Source organism: Anabrus simplex, chromosome 2 (genome assembly GCF_040414725.1).
Source record: "Anabrus simplex isolate iqAnaSimp1 chromosome 2, ASM4041472v1, whole genome shotgun sequence".
Lineage (NCBI taxonomy): Eukaryota > Metazoa > Arthropoda > Insecta > Orthoptera > Tettigoniidae > Anabrus > Anabrus simplex.
In genome coordinates, this window is record NC_090266.1 from 902,198,963 (window position 1) to 902,217,443 (window position 18,481).

General features: G+C 41.7%; 1 protein-coding gene across 1 annotated transcript in view; it reads right to left on the reverse strand.

Annotated features, from left to right (window-relative positions):
* Positions 1–367: 367 nt before the first annotated feature.
* Positions 368–18,481, reverse strand: part of LOC136863173 (peptidoglycan-recognition protein 2) — a 46,643-nt gene continuing 28,529 nt past the window's right edge. The window contains exons 2-4 of the mRNA XM_067139524.2: positions 14,526–14,736; positions 10,904–11,022; positions 368–716 (exon numbers count right to left, since the gene is read on the reverse strand). Of these exons, the coding sequence (XP_066995625.2) occupies positions 532–716; positions 10,904–11,022; positions 14,526–14,736 (515 nt within the window). The 3' untranslated portion in view covers positions 368–531. The remainder of the gene's footprint in view (positions 717–10,903; positions 11,023–14,525; positions 14,737–18,481) is intronic.

The following is an 18,481-nucleotide window of genomic DNA, read 5'->3' on the forward strand; positions in this document are numbered from 1 at the left end:
TCAAAGAGCATCAAAAACTTACCATTTTGTAGCTTTTTTCTTCAGTTTTGATTTGTATACCCCCCCCCCCCGCTATATCCCTCAAAACGACTACTTTCTGTTGTCTGTATATTTTTGCCCCCCCCCCACTTCTATTTCCCAATAGCCCCTACTGCTTTTGGAAATGGACTGGCCGGCACAGAGTCCTGTTCTGAGTACCATAGAACACATTTGGAATGAATTAAAGCGTCATCTTCTCTCCAGACTCTTGGGACTGATGAACTGCTCTGGCTAGAACTCTTGAAGAAGAATGGGTGCCGTTTCTCCAGAGACGTTCGAACACTTAGCAGATAATGCACATGTTTATATTGTAAACAAGAGACAAGTGTAATATGGAGATCACCGTATATTTCTTCTAGTTTAATTTCAACTGAAACTTTTTAATGACAAAAAGAAAGCATTATTTATTCAAGTATTAGTATGAACACTAATAGAGTAAAAGCATGTGAATACATTAAATAAATTAGATCAACTGTCAAAGCGAGAAGTGCACTATGGCTGTTCCACCCACTGCGGCCAAGTCTGAATTTCTAGGTACAAAGCTACACCTGGGCTCTGGGTAGCAACCAACTGGCGGTGACCAAGCAGTTTGAAGTCTTCTGACAGTTCACCCAATTCTACTCCACATTCCATAAGCTTCTTGACAGCCTCCAGTTGGGCCCGTGGAGGAAGTGCGTCTGAAATATACGTATTATTTCTATAGAAACATGAAAGACAATAAGGAAGCTCAGAGTAATATACATACGTACATACATACATACATACATACATACATACATACATACATACATACATACATACTGTACCATTCTGTTAATTATAAGAATGGATATTTAACGCTGATAAAATAATGCGCAACAGGACGCTGACTGTAGAGGCGTGATGCTATACCAAGCGCGGGAACTGAAGGGGATTCCCGAGGCAAGGCGTGGTCATGTGTGACGAAGAAAGAATATGTGAGGAAGAAAGAAAGAGAGATGGGATTTTGTCTGGGGGAGAGACCTGCCATCTTAACAGAGATTTTCAGCGGGAACGGACAGGCTCACCACGCTACGGAAATTGAGTCGTAATTCCTATATTTGAAGGTTTTACAGGAAAGTAATAGGATGGAAATCGGTGCCAGAATTTTCCGAAGCCATAGATACCTCAAAGTCTATTAATATATAATCGAATAAATAACTACGTGGGAGGCCGACGGCCGTGAGAAAATGTTTCGAGGCCACATGCCAATCTCAAGTTGTTTCCCGGGACTTCCCAGCGAGTCGCGTGGGTTCCTGGATTCTATAAGAGCAGAGAAAGGTGGAAGGAGGTATTCAGTCCATGATAAGATCGCTGTCCGTGCACGTCGCGTTTCTGCTGATACTCGCGCCGGAAACCTTTGTCTAAGACAAAGATTGTGACTAATAAGTGTTGTGGCGATAATTTGATTCAGTAGCTTCGAGATTTGTAAAGTTCCCGGTAGCAATTTAAGTAAAAGACAATATGTAGACATGTGCGGTGAGACCGACGAGTGTTTTAGTATTTGACGCAAAGAGTGCTACCTGTGTAGACTTTCATTATGAGGCGATGAGAGGGGAGTAGCGACGGGTAAAAAAATAAAAAAATACCCGTAACAATAAGCTAGGATAGTAGGTATTACTCCGGTCAGAGGTAGAAGACTAGATTAGTGGAGCAGGAATAGTAAAGTCAGTTTCGAGATTCCAGATATCTAGTACTGATTCCCATGTCAAAGGGAATAAATGGATCGGGAGGTGCTGTGCTGTGAATAAACTGAGTATTTCATTTCAGTGAAGAGCGGTGAGGTGTGCAGGACACTGGTGTTACGAACTGCCGTCCACGACCCCAAGAAGACGACCAACGGGCTACCCAGGCGGAAAAGGACATCATGAACATGGTACACTGGAAGACGGGACCTAAGGGATCGATCTGGGACAACGCTGCCGCCATGACTGCTTAAGCATCCGCAGTCAACCCGGACGGTGAGGAAGAGGTCTCCAAGATGATAGATAAGTGAACAATAATTAATATATATGTGTAGGGTTGGGGGGTTGTTATGCAGAAATACGGTGATTAATTTGTAAATATAGTAGGGAATAGGATTACGGCCCATTAGGCCATTTATTAAGGTATTTTCTTTATATATTTTAGGGTAAGGAATATACATTTTTATTCTATTTTTTTATAGAAAGCAAGGATTAAGGTAGTTTAAATGACAGTGTTGCTGTACACATAGTCGTAGGGAAGCTTATGTACGAGCTTAAATCAATGTTTCTTAGTGCCCGGCATCAGACGATATCTGCTTGTAATTATGGGTTATTAATGATCGAGTACCCTTATGTTGGGAAGGGAATCTGTCTGCATAATGTAGAGCACGCATGCGGCCTGGATTTAATTGTTTACTTCGTGTTTGTATTGAGTTTAATTGACTGTGAGTGTAATGAAACTACATCGTAGGCCATGTCACGTATATTTGCGACCCCTCGTACTCTGCCAAGTAAGGGATTGAACCCTAGACGTGAGGGTTAATAGGAACACGTCGCATTGGGTTGACGGCGAGGTTGATGTGTATAACAGAGTATAATACTCCATATGGTACAATCGAGACCCAGGGCGGTCTGTCACGGGCATTGGACAGTTACAGAAATGTATGTGATTCCTCACTCATTATTGTGGCGATCTTCGTCATGTGTTGAGACAAGGTCGAGGCAAGAGCAGAGTTCCGCATGCTTGGAAACTAGGCTAAGTTTTTATTTTTGTTTGTTGTGAGGGTGCGTTTCACGGCCCCAGGACTTGGAGGTCGTTTCCCCTGCCTGCACAGCAGGGAGCCTCGCAGCCATTTTTAAATAGTCAGGGGGAGGGGAGGAATTCCTTCTCGCAGGCGAGACAGGCATGCGGCGGCGGCTTCATTCATTCATCCTTTCTTTCTCTTTTACTTACTTTAATTTGTTTGTAAATGGTTGTGCATTAGGTAGAAACTGGGCACTAAGAAAACTCGCTTAATCAGTACATTTTGTTAATATAACGTTTGTTTTAATGGACCTTGGTTCATATCCATAAAAATATATTTCATGCGAGATTAGAAAGGATATGCCTGTAGTAGTAGGTTCAAACTTACTATCTTTGTTGTATGCACTTTCCCAAATATGTGTGGGGACCTTTTAGTGGCTTTATTTCTGCAGGACAATTTCTCACCCTGGCATCATGTACTTTATTTGTAGGTACAGCGATGCTGTTCCAAGTAAGGACACATCTGTTTCCTTGGTTCACTTATCGATTTTCCGCACGACATCAACCAGCGAGTGTATATTTTTTTGATGTTTATCTTTGGATTTATGATGTGAGCCTTTTGAGCATCCCTTTTAGCACTATTAGTGCAATCAATTGTAATATAAAAGAAAAGAGGATGTTGGTTTAAGAATACACAACTTTGGCTCAATATGTCAGTAAATGCGTTTGTGTTCCTCATTTCGTAAGCATACGTATAGTACAATTATTTTTTTTATCTCCCTACTCTCGTTCACAAGAACCCTGTAAACGACCTTTCCTGCCGACTGCAGTTGGGCTGGCGCATTCATCAAATAACAGGTAAGAAGGTAAGATCGACCTTGCAGTGTTGTTTATGCCCTATAGGGTACGATACATACATACATACATACATACATACATACATACATACATACATACTTACATACATACAATAAACGCATGGGTTAATCAACATATACGAGGGTTAAGTCAGAAAGTAAATTTAATTTTTTGTGGGTAAACAAACGACTGACACAAAGAACACTATTTCGGCACCGCTCATTTATGTTTCGATAAAAATCACAAAAGTTTTTCAAGTATTTGTTATAGCTCAAAATGAGTTTTCTCATACATACCCTGACGACAAGAGTACGGTGTTCCACTCGTCGAACATTTTCAACTTATTCAGCGTCACATGGCTGCTCCCCCACACCATTCCATCAACAACATTACCGAATAGTTAGATGTTGATGGACATGTGGACTAATTACTATACAGTATATGCATATGCTTCGAATAACACAAGAGCGGGCTGAGTGGCTCAGACAGTTACGGCGCTGGCTCTGAGCTCAAACTGGCAGGTCCTATCTTAGCTCAGTTCGGTGGTATCTGAAGGTGCTCGAGAACCTCAGTCCCGTGCCGTTCGATTTATCGGCAAGAAAAAGAATCCCGCGGCACAAAATTCCGGCACCTCGGCGTCTTCGAAAAGTGGGACGTAAGACCAATAATAATAATAATAATAATAATAATAATAATAATAATAATAATAATAATAATAGAATTTCGAAGTATAGGAAACTGAATTAAGCTTTGTCCGATGCCCAGTATATCACCACTAACTCGATTACGATAAAAAGTTGACTTGCCTGTTCTTTTCCCCTAACCTTTCAATTTCCTCGGTTGTTGGACAGACTGAATTTTCCCCTCAGTATGCAAGCACAATTGTGTTAATGTTAAATGGTTAGCGTGCTGACCTTTGGTCATAGGGGTTCCGGGTTCGATTCCCAGCAGGGTAGAGAATTTTAACCTTAATTGGTTCATTTCGCTGGCACGGGGGCTGGGTGTGTGTTTCGTCCTCATCACTATGTCATCCTCATCACGACGCGCAGGTCGCCTACGGGAGTCAAATCAAAAGACCTGCATCTGGCGAGCCGAACTTGTCCTTGGACAGTCCCGGCACTAAAAGCCATACGCCATTTCATTTCTGTTAATGTTGACAAGTTTCCTGTTTTCTGGATCATTGCTCAAATTTTCTTCCGTGTCTTACCCGTTCCGCACTTTCATCATTTTGCTACTGTCCTTGAGCCAAGGTGGATTTACCGACCTATAAATCTGTGCGGCATCTATCGGCGGGACTGCAAACTAGCAGATACATAAGTTGCAGTGAGCTCTGTTCCATTGTTTCCGTACAGTGGGATAGGGAATTTTACGTTTTGACTTACTATCTTCAAGAAAAGAAACATTACTCGTCCTAGAGAAACATAGTACCATGAAAATATATTTTGTTATCATTAACAATTGTACTTTTCCAGCAATCCAGAAAACACTCCATGTCAGGAATAGTTTTTAAAATGATCCATAAATAATATCGTGATAAGATTTTCATCTTTCTGCACCAATCCTCCACATTATTATTATTATTATTATTATTATTATTATTATTATTATTATTATTATTACAAACTTTAATGCCTTTCAGCGTTCAATCTGCAAACCCCTGTGAATTAAGTAAGCGTCTCCATAATCCTCTTCTTACAGCTAGTTCCGTGGCCTCGTTTAGTTCTACACCCCTTATCAATGTCATTCAAAACTGAGTTTAACCATGGACACCTTGGTCTCCCTCTACTTCTCTTACCCTCCATGGCAGTGTTATTCTCCTAGTATCCCTCCATGTACCTCACATTACCCCGCCACCAAAGCAGGCTTTCATCTCCCCATTCCGAATATCCTTCTGCCATTGCTTCCATCTATTTTACCAGCAATCGTTCTCGCTACTATTATATCTGTTACTTACAACTTATAGGTAAGATATCCTCAATCCACCCAGCCTTCACTCCCATACAGCAAAGTCGGACTATATATATGAAATATATCTCATCCGAGAGCTGATTTATTTCTTACATAAGCCTAATATTGGCAATAATATATTAATAATTACATTATTAATATCAATTATTAACAAGTTTCAATTGTTACACATTTTAAGAGACGCCGAAGTGGTGGAAATCTCTCCCGCGGAAGTTCTTTAACGTGTCGGAAGTCAACGACAGGGAGTTGCCCCATTTAAACCTCAAATGCCGTTGACACTTCCTGCAAATGAAACCACTATCTTGAGAACAGAAGACCAACCAACGACTAACCGACTGCGCCACTGAGGTCGGCTCTCCACATTTAAATCGTGTACGACAGCGGGAAAATGTACTCATTTCGGTATGGGTAGGGCAGTACAAGAAAAATATCTCACTTTTCTTAGTAATAATGTTCTTGGTTTTACGTCCCACTATACTTTTATGGTTTTCGGAGGCGTTGTGGTGCTTGAATTTTGTTTTCCGTGCCAACAGAAGGCTGGAGTATTCGAGCACTGTCAAATACCTTCGAAAGGAGCCACGATCCAATCTACTCAGCCTGGCTATTTTACAGTACTTCTGTTCATATGAAATGTGGAGGTGGATGTTCAAGCCTTCACTTAATGAGTCTGTGCTTACATTGCCGCGTGCGGAAGAGTTATGCAAGATGACTCACTATGCGCATGTTTATTCGTGATACGGCCCACGAAACCAAGCCACATGTCGTTTGGAGAAACTGGTCACCGAGCGAGTTGGCTGTGCGGTTATGGGCACGCAGCTGTAAGCTGGATTTCGGGAGATAGTGTGTTCGAACCCCGCTGTCGGCAGCCCTGAAGATGGTTTTCCGTGGTTTCCCATTTTCACATCAGACAAATGCCAGGGCTATACCGCAGTTAAGGCCAAAAGATCTATCTGTGTCGGTGCGACGTAAAGTCAAATGTAAAAATAAAAATGTTCAGTACAGTAGAAAATGCAAATCGGGTCGAAGGACGATTTCTGGCTTCAAGCACCATATGTTAGTTAAAATAGTCTATTAAACACTTGATCTCATTTCACATGTAATAATAATAATTATTATTATTATTATTATATTATATTATATTATATTATATTATATTATATTATATTATATTATATTATATTATATTATATTATATTATATTATATTATGCGAATACGCAGACCAGTCCACAGTACAACAGGACATTTAGACCACTGTGAAATTTAGATCCACTGGTCTTACCAGCCAAGGGTTCCCATTACCAACCTCTGAGCTTCTCTATGGTAAGGCATAATTCACATCACATTAAAGTACCCATCAGTAAGTAGCTGTGCCTCGTATAGTAAGCCATGTGTATAGAAAAACTGGCCAAGTGAGTAGTATACAGCAGGTTCTACTATCACTGATGATTAGGAAACTCGAGAAATTCTTGTAATCTATAGAGATAAAATTGTAATGTTGCCTGTACACTTCAATTCAATTTTTTGCCTCATATTGCTTTTTTTGTGGTATTAGGTACACAAAAGTAGACTGTAGGTTCAGTTCTAATTTGTTTGTTTGTTTGTTTTTTTGTTTGTTTATTTTTCTTTCGTTCGTTACCACATCACAGGACTCTCGGTATTTAAGTTCAGGGATAGCCAGGCTCTGCACTAGGCCATATATAATTATTATGTGACTGTGATTACATTTAGAATCCAATGGCATAGCAATGTTAAGGGGGTAAAACCATGAAATCTCAAATTTCTCCTTGAATATTAACTGTATTGAAAAACTGTACATAGTGATACATGTACAAAATATAATTTCCAATATATATATATATATTTCAAGAGACGCCAGATTGGAGGAATTTTACTCTAGACTCTCAAATTTTTCAATCAGTCTACTGATAGGTTCTCAAGCATTTAAGCGTTCTTAAAATCAAACAGACCGCAGCCTAGACTGGATCCTACAAACATGAACTTAGCAGACAACGATCTAAACAAGTACGTCAAGCAGCCGGTTTGGTGAGAGTGAAGACAGTTAATTGAGTGGTCTTTCATCACACAGACTTAGACAGGTCTTATGACGACGATGAGATAGGGTAGGGCTTGGGAAGAAATCGACCGTGGACTTAATTACGATAAAGTCCCAGCATTTGCCTGGTCTGAAAATGGAATACACGGGAAATCATCTTCAACAGAGGGGTTTGAACCCACCATCTCTCGAATGCAAGCTAACAGACACACAGATCACCGTGCATCCAACTCACTCGGTTTATATGAGTTTACTGTTAACTTGGTCAGCGCAGCTGTGAGCTGCCATTCGGGAGAACGAACTCCACTGTCAACAGCCCTGAAGATGGTTTACCGCGGTTTCCCACTTTCACCCCAAGAAAATACTGGGTTGTACCTTAATTAAGGCCATGGCCTCTTCCTTCTCACTCTTAGCCCTTTCCTATCCCATCGCCACCATAAGACCAATTTGTGTCGGTGCGACGTAAAGCAAATTGTAAAAATAAAACGTCATTTATTTTTCTTCAGCTTATCTCAGTTATTTCTGGGGTCGCTGGAGCCACTTGGGCTCATGTTAGTTACGTTCGGATACTCTTTTTGACGCCATCCCCATGAGGAGGGGTTTATTCACTATTGCGTCTTTCTGTGCTGGCTGGTAATGTGATATGTTTTATGTAAATTCCTTGTCTGATTCGCGCTACGTATGAAATATGAGCCAGCTGTTAAAATAGAGTTGCTGCACCTTCTTTTAAATAATAATAATAATAATTGCTTTAAGAGCCTCCGTGGCTCAGGCGGCAGCACGCCGGCCTCTCACCGCTGGGTTCCGTCGTTCAAGTCCCGGTCACTCCACGTGAGATTTGTGCTAGATAAAGCGGAGGCAGGGCAGGTTTTTCTCCGGGTACTCTGGTTTTCCCTGTCATATTTCATTCCAGCAACACTCTCCAATATAATTTCATTTCATCTGTCATTCATTAATCATTGCCCCCAGGAGTGCGACAGGCATCGGCAGGCGGCACTATTCCTATCCTCGCCACTAGATGGGGGCTTCATTCATTCCATTCCTGACCCGGTGGAATGACTGGAAATAGTCTGTGGATTTTCAATAATAATTGCTTTACGTCCCACTGACTACTTTACAGTTTATGGACACGCCGAGGTGCTGAATTTTAGTCCCGCAGGAGTTCTTTTACATGCCAGTAAATCTACCGACACGAGGCTGACATATTTGAGCACCTTTAAATACCACCGGACTGAGCCAGGATCGAACCAAGTTGGGGTCAGAAGGCCAGCGCCTCAATGGTCTGAGCCACTCAGCCCGGCACACCTTTTGCTGACAACTAGGGCCTAGGTATTCTCTCTATTGTACCCACAAATACATTATGATAAAATGTATGAATTACGAACTTTAATATCACCGTAGTTAACAGGTAAATGAAAAACGGATATGCGACGGGTTCTATGAGACTAAATTATTATATCCTAACGTGAGATTAAACTACACAGGGCCGAACGAGCTAGCTGCGTAGTGTGGGCCGCATAGCTGCTAGCTTGAGCTCGAGGGATGATAAGTTTGAACCGCACTATCGGCAGTCTTGAAGATGGCGCTCCGTGGCTTTCTACTTTCACACCATTTTCGCCTTAGTTGAGGACATGACAGCTACCCTCCCGGTCCTAGTCCTTTCCTAATCCATTGTCACCGAAAACCCACCTGAGTCAGTGTTAACACTAGGGAAAAGAAAACCATACACGATTGATGTCAGGAAGGTTTCCCAGTAAAACTGAGCCAAAATCGACGTGCGTGACATGGATCGCAACACATCCCCACCAAGTTGTGGGAAAAGTGGCAGAGAAAGAAGAAGAAACATGAATAAGCAAAGAAATGCCTAGTTTGAAAGTTTTAAAATAATGGAGGTAGTGGATGTAAGTATTTTTGAAGAAGAACAACTAGTACAACTTCGCAATCACCTCTTCTTAACACTAATCGGAAGAGAAAAATGATTATGATGATGATGATGATGATGATGATGATGCTTGTTGTTTAAAGGGGCCTAACATCTACGTCGTCGGCCCCTAATGGTACGAGATGAGACGAAATGGAATGACAAATTAAAAGTCCAAAATCTTCCACTGACCAGAATTCAAAACGTGAGGACGAAGAATGTATGGATGGATATGAATTTAAAACAATCAGTGGATCCGACCCGCAATGTCTCGCATTCACAGAAACTGACGTGAAATAATACAGTAGTATTACTGACCAAGGGACTGCGTCTATAGCATAATACTGAATCGATGATGCTTTTAGTCTAAAGTTGTCCAAAATCCAAGTCTTCGGCCCCTCATAATAGTACTTATCACTAGGAAAGTAGAACCATGTTATTTGTCATGCTGCGGTCCTAATCACAAGTAGCGTAGACGTAAGTGTACTAACCACAGGGATTCGCGCTATCCCTTGGTGTTCCTCATATAGTGGGTACTAATCATAGGCAAGACAGAACCATGGTGTCGCTCATCCCATGGTATCGCTCATATAGTGCTAACAATCACAGGTACTGTAAAGGCCGGCAACGTACTCTTTTGCTACTAATCACAAACCTACAGTATTTGGTACCGAACATAGTGGTACTACGCGCAAGTAAAAGCGACCCATGGTGTTCCCCGCGTGGTGGTACTAATCACAAGTAGTTTCATGGTTCTAACACAATCATCCCTTGGTCGCCCCTTTTAGTCACCTCTTACGACAGGCAGGGTATACCGTGGGTGTATTCCTCGTCTGAGTCCCCCACCCACAGGAGGTATAATGTGGACAACTTACCTGAATAACCCTGTATATGTGCAGCTTTTTCTTTGTTTTTACAATTTGTCTTACGTCACCCCGACATAGATAGGTCTTATGGTGATGATGGGATATGAAATGGCTAGGAGTGGGAAGGAAGCGACCGTGGCCTTAAGTTAGGTACAATTCCGGCATTTACCTGGAGAAGAAACGGGAAACAACGGGAAACCACGGAAAACCACTGCGAGGATGGCTGAGATGGTAATCGAACCCCCTCTACTCAATTGACCTCCTGAGGCTGGATAGAACCCATTCCAGTCCTTGTACCAATTTTCAAATTTCGTGGCAGAGTCGAGAATTGATCCCGGACCTCCGGGGGTGGCAGCTAATCACACTAATCACTACACCACACAGGCGAGCTCTCTTGAAGTATACAGATATTAAAGGATATTAACCATGTACAGTATCATCATTGCTATCAAGCTAATATATGACTTACCATTAAAGTTTCCAATTAAAACAATTCCTAATCCCTTTTTGTTGAAGCCCTTTGTATGTGCTCCAACCTTGTGCCATCCTCGACCTTCGTACACATTACCATCTCCACCAACAAGGAATCTGAAAATATACAATAACTTCACAGACAGGTTCTTGTGAAACTATATGGATGTAAAGAAATTCAATATGGCTAAAATATGAAATAAAACGAAAGAAAAGAGAAAAGAAGAAAGAAATAAACAAGCAATAAATAAGTATTGATAGGATTTGTACATATTTACATTGATATTATAGAACAACAACAACACAAGTCGGCATTGATGGTCGGAGTGGGTTATGAGGTAGCCTCTTCGTGCGTTCAATACTAGAAAATGTAGGCGTATTTTTAAGAAAATTCTATAATTCACCATGTTTTTCTTCTCGGCATGTAATAGAACCCTGGTTAAGATCTACAATCATAGCAGTCGTAAGCCACTTATGTAAAGTTCCTGACTTCACCACCACGAGGATTGACTTAACATTTTTACGGTGATGCCACGATCAATGGATTACAGGATGTCATTTAAGTAGAGTCAAATCAAAGGACTGTGTTCTTTTGCCGAGGTCAAATTTTATTGTTGTATGTTGTTGTATGTTGGGTATTCAGCCCAAATGCTGGTTTGATCCCCTACAGCTTCACCAACAGCTGTCATACATAGCCCAGGTGTCACTGAAGAGGCATACTAGCGAAATGAGGAGTAAGGTAGTTTCCCGTTGCTTTATTCACTGAGCCAGAAGTTGCTATTACATATCAGTCTGCCATGCCCACTGAAATCGATATTTTCACACCATTCATAACAGGGACTGGCTGCATAAGGAACGGTATTACTAGAATCTCTCATACCTCAGTCACTTTCATATTGTCAAAGCCAAGGAAGAGACTAAGACAGGTCAATTATTATTATTATTATTATTATTATTATTATTATTATTATTATTATTTTTATTGGTGAAGATGTACTGTACCTGCCTTTTACTCGGATGCCCAGGATTCGATTCCCGACTATTCTTTTTTTTTTGCTAGGGGCTTTACGTCGCACCGACACAGACAGGTCTTATGGCGACGATGGGATAGGAAAGGCCTAGGAGTTGGAAGGAAGCGGCCGTGGCCTTAATTAAAGTACAGCCCCAGCATTTGCCTGGTGTGAAAATGGGAAACCACGGAAAACCATCTTCAGGGCTGCCGATAATGGGATTCGAACCTACTATCTCCCGGATGCAAGCTCACAGCCGCGCGCCTCTACGCGCACGGCCAACTCGCCCGGTCCCGACTATTCTAGGAATAATACTAATGTTATTTGGTTTTACGTCCCACTAACTACTTATGGCGGTTTTCGAAGACGCCGAGGTGCCGGAATGTTGTCCCGCAGGAGTTCTTCATGTGCCAGTAAATCTACCGGTACGAGACTGACTGACTTGAACTCCTTCCAATACCACCGGACTCAGCCAGGATCGAATCTGCCAAGTTGGGGTCAGCCGTCTGAGCCACTCAGCCCAGCACTAGTCTAGGAATTCTAATTATTGGCTGAGGGCTGGAACGGGCTTCACTCAGCTTCGTGAGACCTACGGAGGAGCTGCATGATATGAAAGGTACTCTGCTACTGAAGCCTAGTAATACAGATGAGGTTATCGCCACGTTGACCAATTGGCTCTTCAATTATCTGTAGGTCATGTGGCTGGGCAGCAGTCACTCACAGCTGCATGACCCTAACAATGCAGACAACTCGCTCAGTAGTAGTATGTAGTGGTACCATATCAACTGTGGTAAGTCCATTTCGTCTCTTTTACGGCTACGTAGGCTCAAATTGTAGGATTATTCAATGATCGTTTTACGCGATTGTTGATATCACGAGCATAGTCATAGGACATATAGATTTACATGGAATCTAAAAGAAGCGCGGGTTTTCGTTTTAGAAATCACACATGCATTGAGCAGGATTTGAACACTGGCCACATTAATATGAAGCCAGAGGCGATGTCACTCAGCTATCACACTCCATATGGCATTAAATAATTCCGTCGGGACAACTATCCAGTACTTGTGACTAGGTACAGAATGATATAGGGCTATTAAGGAGGGACACTATGCCTTTTTGTTCGCGAGACCTTGTGTTTACAGTGCATGGGTATGGGTTAGAACAGTTTTATTTTATATTTTATTTTATTTTTACAAGTTGCTTTACGTCGCACCGGCACAAATAGGTCTTAGTGCGACGAAGAGACAGGAAAGGGAAGGGAGCGGCCGTGGTCTTGATTAAGGTAGAGCCTGGTGTGAAAACGGGAAACCACGGAAACCCATATTCAGGGCTGCCGACAGTGCGGTTCAAACCCACTATGTCCCGAATAAAACAAATTTGTTACTTTAACTGACCTGCCTCAGTCTCACCCTTGGCTTGGTATCCAAGGTATAAGCGATGCCAATTACGCTATTCCTTTCGCAGCCAGTTCCTCTGAAGAATGGTGTGAAAATATCGCTCATAAGAACGGTTGGTGCGATCATTTCAGTGGATTTAGAAGGCTGCCATGTAAGAACAACGCGAGCAACGCCTGGCTCGACAACGGTAACCGCCTCGTTTCTCATTTCGCTTGAACGCATTTTGAGTGGCGCCTAGGCCATCTATGAAGGCTGATGGTGGAGTTGTTGAGGATCCAGCCAGCCATCGGGCTGAATACTCAACATACATACAAAGAAGGACACATGCCATTTGAACAAGACATAATACTGTATACTTAGCGTCTCTTCAACTACTCTCAGTTTGAAGAGCCCAAGAACCGGGAGGTTTGCAAAGAGATGAAGTACTTCAAATGCCACTACTTCTATGCACTTAAGTACTCTTAAATGCCAAAGAACTGCGGCGACATTCAATGTATCATTGAATCCAAAAGGCGAGCTCCTAACCAAGCGTTCGGTCAGCTGTCTTGTTCCTGAATGAGGAGACAACAAATGCCGAAGAACAGGGCCTCTCAAACGCCCAAAATCTCACGCGTGCGAATTGAGGCGCAGAGTTCCTGTGCACAGTGCATCGGTCCCATTCGGCTCGGCTTGGTCCAACGCTTCGTCTCTGGGCTATTCGGCTAAGCTCGGCTCAACTAGGCCCAACTCGGCTCGGATTTGGAGCCCTACGGAGCAATTGAGGAAGAGGGAGACAGGCGGAGCGAGGGAGACAGGCGTGAGAAAAGAGAGAGACAGCGCTATTGCTGCAAATCGAGGAGTGGGGGTCTGCACCCTGGTCAACCAAGCGAAGTTGTCTTTTGCACCGTGCACAGTGCATGCACCTGGTGCATGCACTCTGAGAGGCCCTGCCGAAGAAGAACGCTGGGGAAGTAAAAGAGTGTATCACACTTGAAGAAGAACACTGCAAACGTACACAAGAAATGAATTATTTCCTGAGAAAGAAGTGCACAGTGGTAGATAACGTGAGCGATTCCTGATAATGAATGGAAGCAATATCGTAGAGAAGATAGCTTGGTTCCTGAGAAGTAATACCGCAGATGTAGACAAGATATTCTACGAACAGCTTACTGAGAAATACCACTACAATAGAGGACTAGAAGGAGGCTGATTTCTGAGAAAGAAAACTTACGAGAAACCGATGTCGTCCCAACCAAGTGTATTCATATGATAAGCTTGTATGCTAGCCACACGTTCCACACACTCTCTCATACTGGTGCAAATAGGAGTGTCTGTATGCTGGATAATGGCGTACTGCACTGGAATGATCATATAATCCACGCTCTTAGCACTTCTGGCACCCCATCCAGCACGAGATATAATGTTAGGACAATTGGCGCCATCTGCAACAAAATTTGAACACAGTCAATAAAATAGCACTTTATAATTTGAACCTCCACTTAAACACCATAGTACAGTGGACAGTGAGGTATAATTTGGACGAACGCCCGGTTCTATGGCTTAAATGTTTGGTCCAAGAGGCCTCAGGTTCGATTCCAGGACGGGTCGGGGGATTTTAACTTTCATTAGTTAATTCCCATGGCTCGGGGTCTGAGTGTGTGTGCCGTTTTCACCACTAGAATTCATCTTAGGTAGTGCTCCCTCCTCACAGATGGCCTATACGGCGTCAAATTTCAAATTCACGCCCCTGATCGGAATAGTCCTTAGTTCATCTCGAGAATACCTGGCCATCTTATAAATATAAAAATGTCCCCGAAACCCGTAACAGTGATCATTCTTCCTTAATATCATTAGGTTTGATTATTTTATTAATACTATTACTGTTAACACACTTAATTCACCGTTCTACAAAGCTTTACTGGTAATATCATGTTACCCTCCAGCAATGACAACAAAATTAAAATACAGATGAATATAAATGTCTAAGCCTGGATAATCATTTTCGACCATTAAAAAATGGGGCAATAATCCAAACTTTGAAAATGCATGTTAATAGCTGCTCAATTGTTAAGCATTCTTTTAACAGCTGCTGTTAAACTTAGCCATTTTGTTGGCATATGACGCAATATTTCTGACCAACAAAATAAAATCTTCCCTCTTTTCTCTGAGATAAGATTGAAAAATTTTAGAACAACATTTTAAAGATAAATATCCAATACTTCTGTAGCATATTTCATAGCATTTTGAACTAAATGATTTGAACAACTATCTTTTACAGCGTGTTAGGTAACTTAAGAAGCTGAAAAATAGAATGGTGTCGACCAAAATTCGCTTGGCATTGTCATCAGAAAATACAGAAATGTAACGAGGATTGAGATGGAATTTCTCAAGATTATTCAACAACACTGATGATCTAGAGTTCGCGGTTTCATCTGCCCTTTGAGCAAAATTAAAAAGTGTATTTTCGAAGCCTTCGTTGGAGTCGAAATACCTGAAATAAATTGGGAATATTTTCCTGTTCCCTTTAGGCCTCTTAGAAGCATCAGTTGCTAAGGAAAAACATTATTAAAATTGTCTGGGTTACTGAGAACATCAACAGTCATTTACACTTCTTGGGACAAGAATATTACAGTCCTAACATTAATATAGCGCACGGTAGTTTTGTTGCTACCGGAAATCCGGGAAAAATAATGCTCTTAGCTTTTTGCCATAATCTAAGCTGCCAGTGGAGATCGAGTCCTCGGTTCCTTCACCAACCAAAAGTGAATATAAAAGAAGACTTGATGAAGCACAAGAAAGGGAAGCACGGCAGTTGAAGAAAATGAAAGTCTTGCGACAAACTCTCAGAAGAAGCAAGAAGAAGGTAGGAGAACTGAAATCTCTAATTTAAGAACTCAGAAAAAAATCATCTTATGAATGATTCAACTCTCGATATTCTTGCTAAGGCTGCTGCTCCCAATAAAGAGTTTCTTTTTTGATATTTGTTTTACGTCGCACCGACACAGATAGATCTTATGGCGACGATGGGACAGGAAAGTCCTAGGAATTGGAACGAAGCGTCCGTGGCCTTAATTAAGGTACAGCCCCAGCATTTGCCTGGTGTGAAAATGGGAAACCGCGGAAAACCACCTTCAGGGCTGCCGACAGTGGGATTCGACCCCACTATCTCCCGGATGCGAGCTCACTGCTGCGCGCCCCTAACCGCACGGTCAACTCGCCCGGTATATAAGGAGTTTCTAAATAGACAGTTGGCTAAAGCTCAGAGTGAAAGTTTGCCTAGTAAATATTCAGAAGAACTGCGAGCATTTGTCCTAACACTGCACTTTTCCCCCAGAGCAGCACATCCTATAACACTCTCGAAGTGGTATGAACAAACTGAGGGTGTTCCTCGGTTTACTGCAGCAGCCATAAAAAATATTGCAAGAGAAAGTAAGTCACAGTGATTATGAATTACTATTTGCTTTATCCATGGATGAGATGGCTATTAGACGACAAGTGACTTTTAATGGCAAAACATTTCATGGTTACATTAATATGGGTGTTGAGATCAATGATGATAACTACCAATTCCAAAGGATGCTTTGGTGTTTATCTTGACGTGTATCAATGAGAAATGGAAAATTCCAGTAGGGTATTTCTTTGTAGATGCAATTAATGCCCCTCAAAGGGCAAATTTAGTTATGCAGTGCCTTACCCTCCTACATAGTGCTAATGTAACAGTAGTTTCTCTTACTTTTATGGGCTAGCCTCTAACTTGGGAATGGTAAGACAGCTTGGCTGTAATCTCTCAGCAGTAAATTTCTGTACCACATTTAAGCATCTTATATCGGGAGAAGAAATTGTAGTGTTATTGGATCCTCCTCACATGCTTAAGTTTGTCAGAAATGCCCTGGGTGACAAGAGAACTATTGTTGATGGTGATGGTTTGGTTATTTCATGGAAGTATGTGAAAGAGTTGGTTGATTTGCAAGAGAAAGAAGGTCTCCATTTAGGGAACAAACTGAGGTCAAATCATGTCAATTCTGGCCAGAATAAAACGAACAAAATGAAAGTATCTTTGGCTGCACAAATTTTAAGCAAATCATGTGCAACTGCCATAGTCTTCTGCAATAAAGTGCTGAGGTTGAGTTTACTTTTTGGTTCAGAAGCAACTGTGAAGTTCATTATGTTATACAATGATCTGTATGACATTCTAAATTCAAGATCATTGAAGCAGTTTGGATGAAAAAAAAAAGCAGCATGTGCTGAGCAGTGGGAGTATATTCTAAGTTTTCTGAATGATGCATTATTCTTTGCTTGCATCCGTCTCAAAGGAGGTTGGAACATTAATTCTACTGCTCAACAGTTTTCATCAGCATACCAGAAATTGCTGGTAAATTCTCAGATAGGCACTACTGAAAATGGTAACTGTTTACCTCTTTCAGCAATTTCAATAATGTCGGTTTCTTCTTCTGTACCGGTACCAAAATCTGTGGAGTTAATCAATGTGACTACAAAGGCTAATGAGCGTATGGAGAATGTAGAGTATTCTGCCCTTTCTGATTATGGAGAGCATGACTACTTGTTTCTTCCTCATGCATTGTCACTTTGTGCTGAACTGTTGTCTATTATATTTCTGGGTTTGTGGGTAGAAAGTCAATGTTGAAGTTAATGTGTGTAACATGTGTGAATTCCTTATTTATACTCGATCCTGGTCGGCAGAGAAAGTCCCTGATATGTTATAAAGACAAAGGATTTCTTGTGTATCCTTCTAATGATGTATTCAAAATATGCAAAATATGCGAGACCCACTTCAGGAGAAGTACTGCCGGAAGTCTTTCAGTGAACAGCTACAAGATTCTGAAACTCCAGATCAGCATCCTCCAAGATTTGTTAACTGTGGAACTTTTCACCAGCCTAAATGGCCACTCAATGGAATTCGAGCATTTTGACAATCATCTGTCTCACCTGATTCATGCTGTAGTTGATACCTCTACGCAAGAATCAGGCATTTTACCAAATCATTTGTCAGTTGCATTACATCAAAAAGGCAGTTGCACAACAAACTTGTTCTCCTCCAAGGCCAGTAGGATAAAATATATATAGATTAATATAATGACTGACCACACGGCCCCTCGTAATCTGCAGGCCTTTGGGCTGAGCAGCGGTCGCTGGGCAGACCAGAGCCCTTTCAAGGTCGTAAAATGC